Genomic DNA, 20,010 nt, shown 5'->3' with positions numbered 1-20,010 from the left:
AAAATACACAATTTTATATGTTGTAGATCATATAAAATACAATAAACATAAACTCTTGGGAATGCAGAATAGATTTCAAAAATCTTAAAAGAAGCTTTCATAAAAATAAACTTTAGAAATGTGGCTTAGATTTACCGCATTTTTTCAGAAAACTTTCTTTTCTCCTTTTGAATGCTACCCTGATTATAAATAATTGTTCAAATATTCTAACGTCTCATCAATTTTGCTTTCTGGAATTTTAGAAATCACATGTCTAAATGAAGACCTCTCTTTTATACCACCCTACATAAACACAGAATAGATTTTATTTAAATTATCATTTGATTTGGTACTATTGTAAATACAGTTTTAGTAATAATTAAATGTTATGGGGAAAACTAACAGAAAACCTGCTAACAAGCACAAGTCTTACTATAAGAAAGGATCTTTTATATATGGCTTTTATGATACCCACTGATTTAAAATCTAGTGCTTTTAAAATCTGGTTATAAGAAAAGTAATAATCTAATTTTTTATTAAAAAAGAAAAGAGAATTTTTACCAAAACTTCAATATAGAAGTTAATGTGCTTAGCATGGTAATAGAGGATCTAACTTTTAACCAGGCTATCAACTTCTTGAATATTTACTTTCAATTTGGAAAAAATATTGTTATTCAGAACCTGAAATACATTATAAAACTGGACATGGAATCTTTTAGGTGAATTCTTTCTTTCAACCCCTCATAAATCGGAAAAAATAAGCCAAATTTGAAGGCAAAAGATCATTACATTTAGGGATCATTTCTAATGACAGAAATCAAGGTAAGAAAAATCAATTAAAACAATGTGGTTTAAGAAAGTATCCTCCTAATGTAGGGGGTGGGAAACAGATATTACATTTTAAAATTTAATAATAAAGACCTGAAAAATGATAAATGCAGTTTTAAAATATTTGTTGTCATCATTAAGAAAACATTAGGCATGTTGCCAACACACACACAAACATCACTCCACTCACAGTAGGAAATGACTGAAAAACAGCAGAGTTGAACTGCAGCAGGAGGCTGCAGATTCCTTTCAGCTTTCTGTGTAAAGTTCAAGAATACTTTCAGCTCTACAGGTGCTCATGAAGAAGGGGAGCTAAATATTTTCAAGGCACTTTTAAACGAGGCATTCTAGGTAAAAGGAAGAAAAGGAGACCCTAATGTTTTCCTACCAAAAAATATATCCATGAGCTAAATCTCAACTTTTTAAAAGGCTAAAATATCTTGAATATTAATTAGAGTTATTTGAAAGAGCAGGAAAGGTATTAAGACTTTAATTTATAATAGTTGATCATAATATTACAAATGATCTTTTAACTAACTGCTATTCAGATCATGAATAACACAAAATGTATCCAAGAGCATTATCTATTTTTATATACTAAAATATGTAGATGTACAAAGAGGTATTCCTAAAAAGTTGCTTATAGTTCAGATATGCACTAGAGCAATTAGTAATTTGGTAAAATTAAGAGTCTGTAATATAAACATTTGTGTTTTAGATTCATGCTTAAAGATTGAGATTTTATTACTATGAAGGGCACATAGTATCTATTGAAACATTTATTGAAACATTATATAAAATGTTGGCTAAATTCTGTAGCCTATTTGGAGTGAACATCATCTTGAATAGAGATTTCAAAATTTCATAATCTTAACCTCCCACGATATACTTGTTTAAAAAGACCATTATATCCAGATATAAACTTAACAAATGAAATATTACAAAATATGAATGTAGATGGTTTTAAGTTTGTTTCCCTTTATAATTCCCAGCATTTTCACCCTGCCCTGTTCATATGAGTAAATTCTCTTCAATTCCTGTCCCATCACCCGTCTGCTGGAAAACACTGCTTTGTCTTGGCTAAGGCTGCACGAGTTCAGTCTCGCACCGGCTCGGCCTCCCCTTTCAGCGACACCATTTCCCTACCAGGGTACAAGCTGTTTCCTGGTGCTCTAGGTAGAGTCTGATTTGGCATTCGTTCCCCATCCCTAGTGCTCTTTAAGCTGGTACCTTAAGTCACAGAAATGCTTTTGCTTGCTAATTATTTACCCTAGCAGTGCATTTAATGCAATTTCATAGGTACACCCTGACAATCTTGGTAAAGATTCTTCATCACTGCCTATGTCGTCAGCACTTTGGGCAGGGGAAATAGAAGAGAATAGGAAACATTCTCTAGAGCTTTGTCAACACATGTATTGTAGAATGGATTCTACTATGTAAGAGTTCTCAATTATAAAATATGGTAAGCATTTACCTTTTAAAACCAACACAAAAGGGAAGAAATTAAGCTTTTATGATGATATTTTATATGAGTTACCAGAGTGGTATATCAAATATCTACTCTATTTATAAAATGGATAAAACAAGGCACAAAGAGGAATGATGTGCAACTATAAAAACTCTGTGCTAAGAGTTGCACATGAAGAAATCATAACTCACATCAACAGCTTCTGCTAACACTGCAAAAACCTTTTGGAATGCTAAAGGAAAACCATATCAGGCTTCATGTTAAAAACCTCAGATCTTTCAAGAAATTCTCTGTACACCTGCTTCTCATATAACCAAAGTTGTATATGTATTCAAAGGAAAGGGCATATTGCTAGGGGCAATACAATCAGTAAGAACAGTTATATAATTAAACACATCACTGGCTATGTCATATTTTAAAAGAAACTTACTCCAAAGTCTTTACAACTTAACTTACCGGGATTCTGATACAACCAACAGACTTACAGAATAACTTTTTATACCTATTCTTTTACTAAGTTGCTTTGGTTTGCATTTGTCTTCCTTCTTTAAAACATGCAGTTCATACATTTGACAGTTTTACTACCATAGTCAATACATTCTGGACCAATGCACTCACAGCAGGCATTATGAAACCAGCGATATTTGGATGCTCCCATGGACTCACAGGATATTTTACACTGATGTATGGACATGCAGTCATCAAAATAAACCACAGTACACATGTGTTCTGAAAACAAAATTTAAGATTTCAGGGCAAGAAAAAAGAAAACAAAAAAAAGCTTTATTACCTAGTTGAATATTAATAGTTATTTATCTTAATTCTCTTACTGCTGGTCTGTACATGACAAAGATGAGGTACAGGAAAAAAGATCTTCATTAATTAATTATGTTGAGAAGGAAGTCAGATTCTCCCACTCTATCTGAAGAAGGCAAAGGGCTTCCTTAGCTTCTCTTATTAAATTTCAGGCTTTGATCTAAAGGTTGGTTTATTGGGCTTAAAAACATTTGCTATGTTATCCAGCTGTACTTTTAAACTGGGCATTTCCTTTTTTTTTTTTTTTTGAGATGGAGTCTCACTCTGTCACCCAGGCGGGAGTGCAGTGGTGCGATCTTGGCTCACTGTAGCTTCCACCTCCCAGGTTCAAGTCTCTGCCTCAGCCTCCTGATTAGCTGGGATTTACAGGCATACACCACCACACCCGGCTAATCTTTATATTTTCAGTAGAGGAATCAGAGAATCCACAGAACTAAGTAGAAAATGATAGATCCATAAGCTAAAAACAGACAACAAATAGAACTGCAAATGCAGGCCAGGCATGGTAGCTCAAGTCTGTAATCCCAACACTTTGGGAGGCCGAGGCAGGTGGATCACCTGAGGCCAGGAGTTTGCAACCAGCCTGGCCAACATGGTGAAACCCTGTCTCTACTAAAAATACAAAAAATTAACCGGGCATGATGGCGGGTGCCTGTAACCCCAGCTACTTGGGAGGCTGAGGCGGGAGAATCACTGGAACTTGGGAGGTGGAGGTTGTAGTGAGCCGAGATGGCGCCATTGCACTCCAGCTTGGGCAACAAGAGTGAAACTCTGTCTCAAAAAACAAACAAACAAACTGCAAATGCAGGAGGAGCAGTAGGAAGAGGCTAACTCTATCTGGGGGAAGAGGTGCCCAGGAAAGATGTCACAGAGAAAAAACTTTAGCTGTATCTTGAAGACAGCTGCAGTTTCCAGGAATTAGGTTCTTGCTAATTGCTTCATAAATTTAAATAATCTTTGAACAAAACTTATGAATTATTATTTAGTATCTATTATGTTGATTATTTACATTTTAATAATGGAGAAAATGATAAACAAACATATTATTGCATTCCATATGTTTCTAATGTTTTCCAAAATCTAGCATTTGTTTTACAAAGTACTTTAACCTAAAAGGGAGTAAGAATTCTTACACTGTCATTTAACAGAAGCTGTTTTGCTTTTACTATTAACGTCTGAAGCTCACACGGTTTTTTTTTTTTTTTTTTTTTTTTGAGATGGAGTTTTGCTCTAGTTGCCCAGGCTGGAATGCAATGGTACGATCTCGGCTCGCCGCAACCTCCACCTCCCAGGCTCAAGTGATTCTCCTGCCTCGGCCTCCCAAGTAGCTGGGATTACAGGCATGCGCTACCATGCCCAGCTAATTTTGTATTTCTAGTAGAGACGAGATTTCTCCATGTTGGTCAGGCTGGTCTTGAACTCCCGACCTCAGGTTATCCGCCCGCCTCAGCCTCCCAAAGTGCTGGGATTACAGGTGTGAGCCACTGCACCCGGCCCACACTGTTTTATATAGGTAGGAATGTAATAGAGGGCACAAGTAATAGTCAAGTAAGAGTACATATTATACTATTTATACATAATTCACCTCATATTTTAAGAAATAATTCCAATTTTTCATAAGTGCTTTATGCTTCCACAGTAAAATTATATGGTGCCTTTTATCAAAAATATCAAAGATTTTATAAAAGTCACATGCTTTTTACATTCCAAAATTATGATATGCCCTATCTTCACTAATAAATGCTCTTAAATATGCTTCTGTAATTTGTATAAGTTATTTTCTCATTTAATTCCTTTTCTGACCAACAGCACTCATTTGCAGAGAACTGGCTGGGGTTAGTTTATGCCTGGAAATGAGATGTCTGGAATACCAATTTGCTTATAAAGAAATTTAGCTAATGACTTTGGCATCATTTTGGTATGTCTGCTATTATAACAATCTGACTTCATGGGATACTCTGAATGTTACCTGACAATGAGCAATATCATATTAGAGAAGCAGCACTGTTGTTATCTTATGAAGAGAATAAAGCCTAAGACAAATAAATACCAGAACTAGGAACAATTATCTATTTTCCAATACAGTACAGCCTCTGCTGCCAGGAGTATGGAGGAATTTTGACAATATGCTGACATGCCTCTTTATCTTTTTTTTTGGTGAGACGGAGTCTTGCTCTGCCACCCAGGCTGGAGTGCAGTGGTGCGATCTCGGTTCACAGCAACCTCTGACTCTCAGGTTCAAGCAATTCTCCTGCCTCAGCCTCCCTAGTAGCTGGGACTATAGGCGCCTGCCACCACGGCCGGCTAATTTTTGTATTCTTAGTAGAGACGGGGTTTCACCATGTTGGCCAGGCTGGTCTCGAACTCTTAACCTCGTGATCCACCTGCCTCAGTCTCTCAGCGTGCTGGGATTACAGGCATGAGCCACCACACCTGGTCGACATGCCTCTTTATCTACTCAGGGATGGGAGATATTTTTTTTCCTCTTATCATTCTGGCATGTGCCTCTAGATATGATGGGATCAGGGTTATTGAGTCTAGAACTTATGTGAGATGATACAAATTCAAAACCAAAAAGCTGTTCCAAAAGATGGTCTTATAAAAGTTTTATAGATTACATGGACAGACCACATGAGGGGCGGAATGGAAAAGCCAACTGTTGGCAGTTACCTTTGTCACTGGAATAAGGCGCGTGAACATTATTGCTGGGAACAGACACATTCTGGTGGTGTGGCTGGTTCACAGTTTCTAAAAATGAAACCAGATTCTCATGATGTGAAAGTTCTTCTGCAACAGGGAAAGAAACGATGTTCCAATTCAACTGAGTATCTCCTTCTGTGAGTGCCCGGAAGAGAGAAGGGATCGGTTCATGCAGCTCCTCCACTGTGCTCTTTGAAGTTGGAGGTGTGTCACTATAATTTCGAGGATTACACATACCTGGGTTGGGGGTAATACCATAAGATTTTGTTAGTCACTGCCTTGCAATCAGAGCTATAACACATTAAAATTATGTAACTTCTAGGATTACATGTAGATATTTTCCTAGCTTTTTTTTTTTGCTGGGTGAGCCTAAATGATGATATCCTACCCCACTAGCTTCAAGCATACTGAACGCTCAGATCTTGTTTTTAAAATACCTAATAGGAACCAGAGCTACTTGGAGGAAAGACTGATTTGAAGGCTGGGTCAGGAAAGTACAAAATGAGCCAGGAACACATTTGTGCCAGAAAGTAACGAAGTGCACCATGAATGATGGAGCATGCTGAAGAGACACAGGAGGCCAACTGAAGGGGCTCCTACTGGCTAATAGACAATTTGAGCATTAAAATAATAATAAGCTGAGCACATTGGCTCACACCTATAATCCCAGCACTTAGGAGGCCAAGGTGGGAGGATCACTACAGCCCAGGAGTTTGATACCAGCTTAGGCAACATAGCAAACATCATCTCTACAAAAATTAAAAAATATTAGCTGGGTGTGGTGGTACATGCCTGTAGTCCCAGCTACTTGGGAGGCTGAGGCAGGAGGATTTCTTGAGCCCAGGAGATAAGGCTGCAGTAAGCTATCACTGTACCACTGGACTCTAGCCTGGGCAACCCCATGTCAATCAATCAATCAATCAATCAATAAAAATGTATTACCATCTTGTAAACAAAAGAAGAATCAATGAGCTCTTTCTTTTTTTCTTCTTTTCTTTCTTTCTTTTTTTTTTGAGACGGAATCTCACTCTGTTGCCCAGTCTGGAGTGCAGTGGCGGGATCTCGGCTCACTGCAAGCTCCACCTCCCAGGTTCACACCATTCTCCTGCCTCAGCCTCCTGAGTAGTTGGGACTACAGGTGTCCGCCACCATGCCTGGCTAATTTTTTTGTATTTTTTAGTGGAGACGGGGTTTCACCATGTTAGCCAGGATTGTCTTGATCTCCTGACCTTGTGATCTGCCCGCCTCGGCCTCCCAAAGTGCTGGGATTACAGGCGTGAGCCACTGCGCCTGGCAATGAGTTTTTATATACAAATAAATACAAGAGAAGGGAATGATATTCCTTACCAACTGATAAACGTAGAAGAAAGGAAACAGAAAGTCACCATTTGGCACTCTCACAGGGGTTTGATTCGGATGGGAGTAGTCAATGGATATTAAGTCTGGTGGGTGACTGTTAGATAAGAACATGCTGATGTATTCTTGGAAAGCTCTCCACAAAATACTAATCACTTACAAAAGGTCATTAATAATGACTTTAATGTGGAGAAGTCTGGCGGGCACCAATATGGTCAGAAGATCAAAGTTAACAGCACCAGTGATGGGAGGTGGTGATGTTGCCAAGAATGTGTGACGTAAGTCTGGTCACAAGTAAACATCAGGTACATCAAGGCTGAGGGAAATCCTGTGCCATTGTGCCAAACAGCCTAGTTGGGAATGCAAGGGAAAAGTTCTTGAAGGAAATGGAAAGTGCTAAGAAAGTGAAACAGCCTTACTGCTGATATGGAGAAAATTTGAGTGGTCTGGATAGATTAAACCAGCCAAAATATTCCCTTAAAGTTCAATCCAGAGCAAGGGCCTCTCTTCAATTATGTGAAGGCTGAGAGAGGTAAGGACGCTACAGAAGAAAACTCTGAAGCTGGCAGAGATTGGTTCATGAGGTTTAAGGAAAGAAGCCATCTCTACAACATAAAAGTGCAAAGCGAAGCAGCAAGTGCTGATGTACAAACTGCAGCAGGTTATTCAGAAGATCTAGCTAAGTCATTGGTGAAGGTGGCTATACCAAACAACAGATTTTCAATGTAGATGAAACAACCTTCTATTGCAAGACGATGCTATCTAGGACTATCCTAGCTAGAAAAAAGTCAATGCCTGGTTTCAAAAGCTTCAAAGAACAGGCCCACTATCTTGCTGGGGGTTAATGCAGCTGGTAACTTTGGGTTGAAGCCAATGCTAATTTACCATTCCAAAAACCCTAGGGCACCCATAAGATTTATGCTAAATCTACCCTGCCTGTGCCCTAGAAATAGAACAACAAAGCCTGGATGACAGCACATTTGTTTATAGCATGGTTTACTGAATATTTTAAGTCTACTGTTGAGACCTACTTTTCAGAAAAAATGATTCCTTTCAAATATTACTGCTCACTGACAATGTACCTGGTCACCCAAGAGCTCTGATGAAGACATACAAGGAGATTAGTGTTGCTTTCATGCCTGCTAATACAGCAGATGTCCTGAAACCCAAGGTTGAGGGAGTCATTTCAACTTGCAAGTCTTATTATCTCAGCAATATATATTGTAAGGTTATAGCTGCCATAGATTCTTCTGATGGATCTGGGCAAACTAAACTGAAACCCTTCTGGAAAGGATTCACCATTCTAGATGCCATTAGGAACATTCATGATTGATGGGAGGAGGTCAAACTATCAACATTATCAGGAGTTTAGAAGAGAAGTTGAGTACAACACTCATGGATGACTTTGAGGGGTTCAAGACTTCAGTGGAGAAAATTACTGAAAATGTAGTGGAAACAGCAAGAGAACTAGAAGTGTGGCCTGAGGATGTGACTGAATTATTGCAATCTCATTAAAAAACCTGAACAAATGAGGAGCTGCTTCTTATGGATGAGCAAAGGAGTTTCTTGAGATGGAATCTACTCCTAGTGAAAATGCTGTAAACATTGTTGAAATGACAACAAAGGATTTAGAATATTATGTAAACCCAGTTGTTAAAGCAGTGCGGGGTTTCAGGACTGACTCCAATTTTTAATTTTTATTTACTGAGAGAGAGTCTTACTCTTCACCCAAGCTGGAGTGTAGTGGCACAATCACAACTCACTGCAGTACTGAACTCTTGGACTCAAGGGGATCCTCCCACCCCAGCCTCCCAAGTAACTAGATCTAGACGTGTGCACCACCATGCCCAGCTAATTTTTTCCATTTTTTGCAGAGATGGGGGTCTCACTACAATGTCCAGGCTTGTCTCAAACTCTGGCCTGCAGCTATCCTCCTGTCTCAGATTTCCAAAGCTCTGGGTTTATAGACATGAGCCACTGCATCTGGCCCAATTTTGAAAGAAGTTCTACTGTGGGTAAAATGTTATCAAATAGCATGACGTGCAACAGAGAAATATTTCATGAAAGGAAGAGTCAACTGATGCAACAAACTTCAGTGTTATCATATTTTAAGACACTGCCAGCCAGTGTGATGGCTCATGCCTGTAATCTCAGCATTTTGGGGGACCAAGGCTAGAGGATTGCTTGAGGCCAGGAAATTGAGACCAGTCTAGGCAGCATAATGAGACTCCATCTCTTTTTTTTTTTTTTTTTTTTTGAGGCGGAGTCTCGCTCTGTGGCCCGGACTGGAAAGCAGTGGCCGGATCTCAGCTCACTGCAAGCTCCGCCTCCCGGGTTTACGCCATTCTCCTGCCTCAGCCTCCCGAGTAGCTGGGACTACAGGCGCCCGCCACCTCGCCCGGCTAGTTTTTGTATTTTTAGTAGAGACGGGGTTTCACTGTGTTAGCCAGGATGGTCTCGATCTCCTGACCTCGTGATCCGCCCGTCTCGGCCTCCCAAAGTGCTGGGATTACAGGCTTGAGCCACCGCACCTGGCCGAGACTCCATCTATATTTAATAAAAGAAGAAAGAAGGCCAGGCACGGTGGCTCACACCTGTAATTCCAGCACTTTGAGAGGCCGAGGCGGGTGGATCACGTGGTCAGGAGATTGAGACCATCCTGGCTAACACGGTGAAACCCTGTCTCTACTAAAAATACAAAAATTTAGCTGGGCATGGTGGTGGGTGCCTGTAGTCCCTGCTACTTGGGAGGCTAAGGCAGGAGAACGGTGTGAATCTGAGAGGCGGAGGTCGCAGTGAGCCGAGATTGTGCCACTGCACTCCAGCCTGGGTGACAGAGCGAGATTCCGTCTTGGGAAAAAAAAAAAGGAAGAAGAAAGAAACTGTCATAGCCACTCCAACCTTCAGCAACCACCAGCCTGATCAATTAGCAGCCATTAAGATCGAGGCAAGAGCCTCCACCAGCAAAAAGATTACAACTGTCTGAAGGCTTAGATGATTTTTTGCATTTTTTAACAATGAAGTATTTTGTATTTAAGGTATGTATTTTTTAAGACATAATACAATTGCACACTTAATAAACTACAGTATAGTGTAAAATAACTTTTATATGCACTGGGAAACCAAAGTATTTGCGTGATTCACTTCATTGGGACCGTCGCTTTACTGCAGTGATCTGGAACCAAATCAGCAATATCTCCGTGGGGTGTGGCTATACTTCTGAAAGCTAAATTATGTTTCATTTTTGTTTTGCATCTATTAGGTGTAAGATGGAGTTTCACTTCTTCCTCAGATTAAAAGTTTAAAGAGTTAAGCCAAATTTATAAATTCCTATTTTTATAAATTCAGGGAGGAGAAAAAAAGCCATCTATTTCCTCATTTTGTTAGTTTAAGGATCATGGCAAGAGCGGAGGAGAACAAAGTTGTGTGTGCTCTTCATCACATTTTTCAATACATCTGAACTTGAATAACTTAGGTTGTATGACCTAATAACCTAAATAACTTAGGTTGTTTGATCATTTAAATGATCAAATCTGATCCCTTTATTCATAAAAAGAAGAAATAGGCGCAGTTAAGTCAAATGATTTGTCCAATATTATGTCATCTAGGATCAGAGCCAAGATCATGATGTAGCCTCCTGATTTCATGTCTACTACTCTTTCTAATAACTACATCTATACATAATCTTTAAGCGCTATCAAAAAGCAAATAATACTTAGAATGCTCATATTATACAACTATACATAATATAGTCTTCTGCCAAATTTATAAATAAAAATTAGTGGCCAGGCGCAGTGGTTCACACCTGTAATCTCAGCACTTTTGGTGGCTGAGGCGGGCGGATCACCTGAGGTCAGGAGTTCGAGACCAGCCTGACCAACAAGGAGAAACCCTGTCTCTACTAAAAATACACAATTAGGCTGGCATGGTGGCACATGCCTGTAATCCCAGCCACTCAGGAGGCTGAGGCAGGAGAATTGCTTGAACCCGGGAGGTTGAGACTGTGGTGAGCCAAGATTTCACCATTGTACTCCAGCCTGCGCAACAAGAGCGAAACTCCATCTCAAAAACAAACAAACAAACAAAAAGCCAAAAAACAAACAAAAAAATTAGTAAATAGAGTTAAAGGTAAACAACTGAGTTCAAACATTATAAAAGCTAAATTTAACATCGACTGAAGACTTTAAAGAAATTTCAGCCAGGCACGGTGGCACGCATCTGTAGTCCCAGTCACTTGGGAGGCTGAGGCAGGAAGACTGACAGAACCCAAAAGTTTCAGGCCAGGCTGGGTAACTCATGTGACCCTGTCTCTAAAAAACAAACAAATAAATAAATGAAACTTCAGTGCTCATTATCAGAGATTTCATTCTATCAAAAAAATGTGGGGGGAGTTTTGTGCATTTAACAAATTTAGGACAAAAACATTCGTAATTTAAATCTCAATATATTGCATTAAAACTAGTAAACCTGATGTCCTTGATTTGCTGATAAAGATACTAAGGTCTAGGCCAGGCGCGGTGGCTCAAGCCTGTAATCCCAGCACTTTGGGAGGCCGAGACGGGCGGATCACGAGGTCAGGAGATCGAGACCATCCTGGCTAACACCGTGAAACCCCGTCTCTACTAAAAAATACAAAAAACTAGCCGGGCGAGGTGGCGGGCGCCTGTAGTCCCAGCTACTCGGGAGGCTGAGGCAGGAGAATGGCGTGAACCCGGGAGGCGGAGCTTGCAGTGAGCTGAGATCCGGCCACTGCAATCCAGCCTGGGCGACAGAGCGAGACTCTGTCTCAAAAAAAAAAAAAAAAAAAAAACTAAGGTCTTTCCCACTTTCCCTAGCCAACTTCTCCAAATTCTATATTGACAAACTTGATAACCATATTCTGTGGCAAATTCACAATGCAGCCTGGTCTCATACATTGATTCTAAAAGTTGAAAACCAGTACAAGTAGTTACCTTAACATAATCCTATGAAAATTGTTCATGACAGAACAGGTAGTATGGTAGGACTTCCTTGTTCAATGTCATATTGTCAAAGGACAATACTTCTGATCTTGAGATAAAGTGAACTTTTCCTTGAACTTCATAAAACAATGAAAACCATGTTACATTTCACATGGCATGACCTAAGAGATGTTCTTGCCAAGAAATATTAAACCTGAATCTAACCATTTTCTTATACTTAACTTCAAATTACTAGAAATACAGATGGGCAGAGGAACAAGTTAAAGGATACCACAGGAAGCAGTCAAATCCTGAATGTGGGCTATTCTATAGGTCAACTGATACAGTTCCTTCATTGGCAAGTGGCATGACAGAAATGGAAGGAGGGTCAATCTGGATGAAAACGCAACAAGCAAATTCAATACAAGAATTCTGAATTAATTTGAACAAGTGAACTGTGATAACACATTTTTGAAACATCTGGAGAAACCTGATCATGAACTGAATTTTAGATTTCACCAAGAAATTGTTCTTAATTTTGTTAGGTGTTATAACAGCATTATGATTAGAAAAAGTCAATGTCCACCTTTTTTTAGAGATTGACACTGAAGGAAAGTAGGGTTAAAAAGTATTTGATGTCTGCAATTTGCTTTTTTTGAGACAGGGTCACTCTTGTTGCCCAGGCTAGAGTCCAATGGCACGATCTCAGCTCACTGCAGCCTCTGCCTCCTGGGTTCAAGTGATTCTCCTGCTTCAGCCTCCCAAGTAGCTGGGACTACAGGCACCCCCCACCATATCCAGCTAATATTTTTTTGTATTTTTAGTAGAGATGAGGTTTTGCCATTTTGACTAGGCTGGTCTCGAATTCCTGGCCTCAGGTGATCTGCCCAGCTCGGCCTCCCAAAGCGCTGGGATTATTCATGAGTCATTGCGCCCGGCCTGCGATTTGCTTTTAAATACTTCAGTAAAGAAAGAAAAAAGGATGAGGCGAATGTGGCATATTCTGGACCACTGCCGAACCTGCGTGAGGAATACATAGTTCATTATGCTCTTTGCTCCACTTCTGTGTATATTTCAGTATTTTTATAATAAAAAATTAACTGCCAAATTTAATTCCTTTATGGAGAATTATTTTCTTGTTCAGTTTTCTTTTTTCTTGGCATTTCTATGCTTGGAATTTTCTTTCTGTGTACCACACAATAATGTTTCTCAACGATACGCTTGAACCCAGTTTCTTTTTTCTCTTTACTTACTGCTTCAGTCAGGACGCCTCATCCCAGGCCTCCTGTGTGATTATCATTCTGCAGCTATCCTTAACTGAACTCCGGTTAAAGCTATTGCTTCCTTCAACCCATGTTGTTATCTTTCTTGGTTTTCTATCCTGTTTTGTTTGATTGATCTCTATTCATTCTTTTAGAAATGGTAGGTGAGAAGGAAACTTAGACTTATTATTTGTCTAAAAATGTTTCTATTTTACATTCACATTCCTGATAATTTGACAGGTCAAAATAATTTTCCCACCAACCACTTAAGTCATTGGCCCAGTGATACTGGCGAGAAGTCTGATGGCAGTGTGATTTTTAGCTTCTTGTAGACAAACCCCTATTATTCTTTCTGAAATCTTTTAGAGTATTTTTTAACCCAGAAGTGGTAAAATTTTGAGGATGTGGCACATGTAGGTTTCGTTTCACTCATCTCACTCAGCATTCTGTAGGTTCTTTCAACCTAAGGTCTCACTGGTTTTTTTTTCTCAGCTTTGGTAATTTTTCTTCTACTATTTGAAAATTTCTTCCCTCCTTCCTTTCTTTAAAAATTCTTCTGGGGTGTTATATTCCCTGTTATATTTTATTACCTGCCTGTTTTCACTATATTCTATGACACTCCAATAATATTTTCACACTCTCTGATTATTTTTCCAATTGATTTTTTTTTTTTTTTTTTAGATGGAGTCTCACTCTGTCGCCCAGGCTGGAGTGCTCACTGCCAGCTCTGCCTCCTGGGTTCAAGCAATTCTCCTGCCTCAGCCTCTGAATAGCTGGGATTACAGGTACCCACTACCATGCCTGCCTAATTTTTACATTTTTAGTAGAGATGAGGTTTCACCATGCTGGCCAGACTGGTCTCAAACTCCTGGCCTCAGGTGATCCGCCCGCCTGTTTCTCCCAAAATGCTGGGATTACAGGTGTGAGCCACCACGCCTGACCTTTTTTTTTTTTTTTTTTTTTTTTGACAGATTCTCTCTCTGTTGCTCAGGCTTCAATGACATGATCTCAGATCACTGAATCCTCCGCCTCCCCGGATCAAGCGATTCTCCTGTCTCAGCCTCCAGAGCAGCTGGGACTACAGGCATGTCCCACCACACCCAGCTAATTTTTGTATTTTTAGTAGAGTTGGGGTTTCGCCATATTGGCCAGGCTGGTCTTGAACTCCTGACCTCAGGTGATCCACCCGCCTCGGCCTCACAAAATGCTGGCATTATAGGCATGAGCCACCATGCCTGGCCCCAATTGAATTTTAAATTTCCAAAAGTTTTCTTGTTCTGATTGTTTTTCATAATACAGACATGACATTTTGTTAACTTTTCTAAAAGATAACAATTGGTTTTAAAAGATTTAGTTTATGTCCTAAATATTTCGTCCATGGTCTGCTCTTTACTTCATTCTTTCTTTTAAGGTACACTTACTCCATTTTTCTTTCACATCTAGTCATTAGGCTGAAGACACCTTTCCTCCCTGCAATGCCTGAATGAGGAGGCCTTGCCTGGGTACCAACAACACATTCGTGGCCCTACTACTTTTCAGCTAGTCTCCTTCAATTTCTCTAGAGAGAAATTCTCCAATTTCTTTTTCCTAGAGAAACTTCTTAATTACTTGGAACTTTTTCTGATGAATGGAGGAGGGAATCGGTTATCAAATCATGCAGCTGTTCTACAGACGGATCTTCAAATAATCTTGCTATTTGCAAATTCATTTCTCACTCCCACACTCCACAAAGCTGCAACTGGAGCCTCTTTGGGGTTTAGCTGGGAAGGTCACTCCCACTCTCCCCATAGCCCCTTTTATGCAATTTGTTTGGTGTCCCTTTCAATCTGTTCACTAAAGAGCAAGCATATCTGGGCCGGGCGCGGCGGCTCACGCCTGTAATCCCGGCACTTTGGGAGGCCGAGGCAGGTGGGCCACCTGAGATCGGGAGTTCAAGACAGCCTGGCCAACACGGTGAAACCCCATCTCTACTAAAAATACAAAAATTAGTTGGGTGTGGTGGCTCACACCTGTAATTCCAGCCCCTTGGGAGCCTGAGGCAGGAGAATCGTTTGAACCTGGGAGGCAGAGTTTGCAGTGGCCAAGATCATGCCTCTGCACTCCAGCCTGGGTGACAGAGCAGGACGCTGTCTCAAAAAAAGAAAAAAAAAGTAATTCAGATATCACCACCATACACTCTCCAGTGAGTTTCCATTATACTTAGGATATAATCCAAACTCCCTTCCATGGTCTCCAAAACCTGGTCCTGACCTACCTCTCTCACTCATCTTTCTCTACTCTTCCCCTTATTTATGAACATCCAGCCATACTGGTCTTTGTGTTCTTCAAACTTGTATATTTAGTCATTGTATGTAAGACATATTTTGATATTAAGTGGTTCACCTCAACCTTTTTGTTATTTGTTACCTAAAGTTGCTGACAGTTTGTTGGGGAGAGCCTCTTTTTTTTATTTTTTTATTTTTCCAGCCTCTCTTAATTTATTATTTTCCAATAGACATTTTTTTTTTTTTTTTTTTTTTGAGACGGAGTCTTGCTCTGTCCAGCTCAGGCTAGAGTGCAGAGGCATGATCTCAGCTCACTGCAACCTCTGCCTCCTGGTTTCAAGCAATTCTCCTGCCTTAGACTCCTAAGTAGCTGTGATTACAGGCACCCACTGCCATGCCCCACTAATTTTTTTTATTTTTAGTAGAGACACGTTTTCACCATGTTGGCCAGGCGAACTCCTGACTTCAGGTGATCTGCCCGCCTCGGACTCCCAAAGTGCTGGGATTACAGGCGTGAGTCACTGCACCCAGCCTTTGTTTTTGAGACAGAGTCTCGCTCTGTCACCTAGGCTGGAGTGCAGTGACACGATATCGATTCACTGCAACCTCCACTTCCTGGGATCAAGCGATTCTCCCGTCTCAGTCTCTCGAGTACCTGGGACTACAGGTGTGCGCCACCACGCCTAGCTAATTTTTGTATTTTTAGTAGAGACAGGGTTTCATCATGTTGGCCAAGCTGGTCTTGAACTCCTGGCCTCAAGTGATCTGCCTGCCTTGGCCTCCCAAAGTGCTGGGATTACAGGCGTGAGCTACCGCGCCCAGTCACCATGCCTAGCCTCCTCTTGTTTTTTCTAAATATGGTTAACTTTCCCAAAAGTGAGAACTTTCCAGTGATGAGGAAAAGAGGAAACCAAAGCTGAGATGTATGGTTCATGTAAGTGCTTTCTGTAAATGACAAAAAAAGATCAAAAATATTATTGAAAGATATCTTTTGATGCAAATAAATATAGTTATTCCAAAGGTATCTTAGAGTTTTTAAAAGATAAAGATATCTTAGAGTTATTCTAAAGGTATCATAGAGTTTTAAGCACAACTATGTTAAAATGTGCGGATAAGCACAATGAGGTTTTTGGTAGTGCCAGCACATGTTCTGGTTTTCCGTATGGATGCTAGTAACGGGTGTGTAAAGCTCAGGTAAATTTATTTTGCTGTACACTTGTGGAGTATACTTTCTAGATGTATATTTCAAAAATAGGTTCAAAAATATACACCTCTTTACTAGCTGTATTATAAACAACTTGAGAGAGAGCAACTAGGGGTATGAAGGGAGGCATTTCATTACAAACACTTTCTTGGCATTGCTTGAATTTACTATGTTCAAGGATATGTTCAAGTAGTCATTTTAGTTTTTAAATTATATTTCGAAGAGAAATACATATATGTTAATAGTAGTAGATGCTAGATGGCTTTCTTTTCTACATTTTTGAAAAATTTAACATAATGCTTGAACCTTAAGTAATCTACCTAGGTATGCAAAATTATTACTTCATGAGTTTTAAAATACTGAATATATTAATACGATACTCCAGATACATAATTATTGGATGAGGCTATTAAAAATGCTCTTTTCTTTTCCAATTACATAGCTGTGTGAGGCTGTATTTTCTTGATATACTTCAACCATTACAACATATCACAAAAGACTGAATTTTTCAGAGTGTAGAGGGGTCCTGAGATTCCAAAAAAAAATGTTTGAGAACAGTTGCATTAGAAGAACAGATGGCAGGAGACTAGCCATAGTAGCTAGATCGCTATGGCAAAATGTGCTGGCAGTTACCCAGAAAAGCTGATGGGATTCACAGCATCTGATCAAATAGACCTCATTGTGAGAGGGGTTCGAGAGTAGACAGAAGTTTTCATTGCTGGCACTTAGTTTCCTCAGCATGAATACAGGGAGTAAATCAGTCTCCAGAGGGTGTGTGTAGTTTTTTAAAAGAACCAAATCAACAGTATAATTGTCTTTTTCTGAAAGCAGAACAACTATTATTTTGAAACTACAGATTACAAAAGAAAGAAACAATTTGGCTGATGATATTAGAAGACACAGTGAAGCCAAGAGGACACCGCTGAGACAAATAGTGACTGAAACTGAAAAATGAGAGCACGGCATGGTCTAGGGCAGCTTTCCTTAATCTTTGAAAACCTGGGCTCTGTTTTGATCAACATAAAAATCTCACTACCATCTGTCCTCTCTCAAATTGTCATATTTATACGCTGCCTCTAAATGAACACTCAATGTGTAAAGCCAACCGTAGTTCAGCTGAGGCAATTTCATAAAGAGCCACAAAAATGCAGTCTAAGTATGCAGTTCTCAGGCAATCTGGCTGAATCCAAAGAGAAAATCTAAGTTCATGGACTACAGCTTTGTCCTCAGTCCCAGTTACCTTTCTGGAGATCATGAAAAATCAGTAGTTGTAAATAACTATTTATTAAAACCAACATCATCACTAGCTCAAGAGTAATAGTTATGCTACGGATGAAAGCTACTGTGCATATGACGTGATTTTAAGATGATAATCACCTTCACCTTCATCTTCACAAGAAGCTGAATAATGTATAACATCAAGAAGCCGTGTAACATAATGGATCACGGAGCATGGACCCTTGAAGCAAGACTGCGTGGCTGGAACCCTGGCTTTCCTCCATACTAGTTATTCGACCTTAGGAGGTCACTAAGTTCTGGCCACAGTTTCCTCATGTGTGGAACAGATGAGGGAAAATTACACTCACACACTCTTTAGGTTCGTTGTTAGGACTGAATGAAGTAATACATGGAGAGTGCTTGCCACATACAAGATGCTATAAAAGCATTAGCTATTATTAAGTTTCACAAAATATTCCATGACTGACTAGATCAAATCCAATTTAGACGCTGCTACCCTGACATTTTAAAGAATTAAAAATGGTTTTACTAGACAAAATTCTCTAATGAGTCACACAGTATACAGGGCAGTATACAGGGAATGCCTGATGTTAAGAAATCAGGATCTTTTTTTCTCTTCAGGAGACCTTTAATCAAAGAAGCATCAAGTTTAAAAGACTACAATTAATTTACTCCACAGTACAGTCTCATCTGAGTTTCTCATTAAAAACAAAGTAATACCATGTTCACGGGTAGGAAGAAACAATATTCAAGCTTCATCAATTCTCTACAAATTGATCTATAGATTCAATGCACTTCTAATAAAAATACTAAGAAGTTTCTTTTTTCAAACAAGTCTCTTTATTCTACGATAGGATACAGGGATAGATATACTTCTTTTATATAGAATTGTCCATTATAGTTTTTTCCTCTGGGATCTATTTTTTAAAAACATTTTAACTTCTATTTTAGGTTCAGGAGTACTTGTGCAGGTTATATAGGTCAACTTGTTTGGTGTACAGATTATTTCATCACCTGGATACTAAGCATAGTACCCAATCGTTTTTTTCCAAACCTCCCCCTCCTCCCCACCCCCACCCTCAAGTAGGCCCCAGTGTCTGTTGTCCCCTCTTTCTGTCCATGTGTTCTCATTATTTAGCTCCCACTTATAAATGAGACCATGGGGTCTTTGGTTTTGTTTCTGCGATACTTTGCTACGGTAATGGTAATGGCTTCCAGTTCCATCCACGTTTCTGCAAAGGACAAGATCTCATTCTTTTTTCTGGCTGCATAGTATTCCATGGTGTGTATGTACCATTTTCTTCATCCAGTCTACCATGGATGGGGGATTTAGGTTGATTCCATGTCTTTGCTATTGTGAATAGTGCTGAAATGAACATACGTGTCTTTAAGGTAGAATGATTTATATTTCTTTGGGTATATACCGAGTAGTGGGACTGCTGGGTCAAATGGTAGTTCTATTTTTAGTTCTTTGAGGAATCTGCTTTCCACAATGGTTGCACTAATTTACACGCCCACCAGCAGTATATAAGTGTTCCCTTTTCTCCGCAACTTCGCCAACATCTGCTATTTTTTGACTTTTTAATATAATAGTCACTCTGGCGTGAGATAGTATCTCGTTGTGGTTTTGATTTGCATTTATCTAATGATTAGTGATATTGAGCATTTTTTCATTTCCCAGGCTCAAGTGATCCTTCAGCCTCCGCCTCCCTAATAGGTAGGAATACAGGTGTGAGCCACAATGCCCAGCATTTTTTTTCTTTTTTTTTTTTTTTTTGTATTTTTTTGTAGAGATGGGGTTTTGTGAAGTTGCCCAGGCTGGTCTCAAACTCCTAAACTCAGTGATCCACCCATTTGATACACCCATCTCGGCCTCCCACGGTGCTGGGATTACAGGCGTGAGCCACTACACCTGGCTAGTATGACCATTTTTTTTTTTTTTTTTTTTTTTTTT

General features: G+C 39.6%; 1 protein-coding gene across 2 annotated transcripts in view; it reads right to left on the bottom strand.

Annotated features, from left to right (window-relative positions):
• Positions 1-20,010, bottom strand: part of TWSG1 (twisted gastrulation BMP signaling modulator 1) — a 123,571-nt gene that overhangs the window by 52,727 nt on the left and 50,834 nt on the right. Inside the window, exons 4-5 of one of the 2 annotated variants that reach the window (XR_001883935.1) lie at positions 5,762-6,028; positions 2,894-3,004 (exon numbers count right to left, since the gene is read on the bottom strand). Coding sequence is in view for 1 of the 2 variants with exons in the window: in XM_017864696.1 (XP_017720185.1) it covers positions 2,823-3,004; positions 5,762-6,028 (449 nt within the window). In the remaining variant the exon portion in view is untranslated. Of the gene's footprint in view, positions 1-1,526; positions 3,005-5,761; positions 6,029-20,010 lie in introns of those variants that run through there. The other variant, XM_017864696.1, reaches the window with a different exon arrangement.

Source organism: Rhinopithecus bieti, unplaced genomic scaffold (genome assembly GCF_001698545.2).
Source record: "Rhinopithecus bieti isolate Rb0 unplaced genomic scaffold, ASM169854v2 scaffold_73682, whole genome shotgun sequence".
NCBI lineage: Eukaryota > Metazoa > Chordata > Mammalia > Primates > Cercopithecidae > Rhinopithecus > Rhinopithecus bieti.
This window is presented reverse-complemented; position numbering and strand designations above follow the sequence as displayed.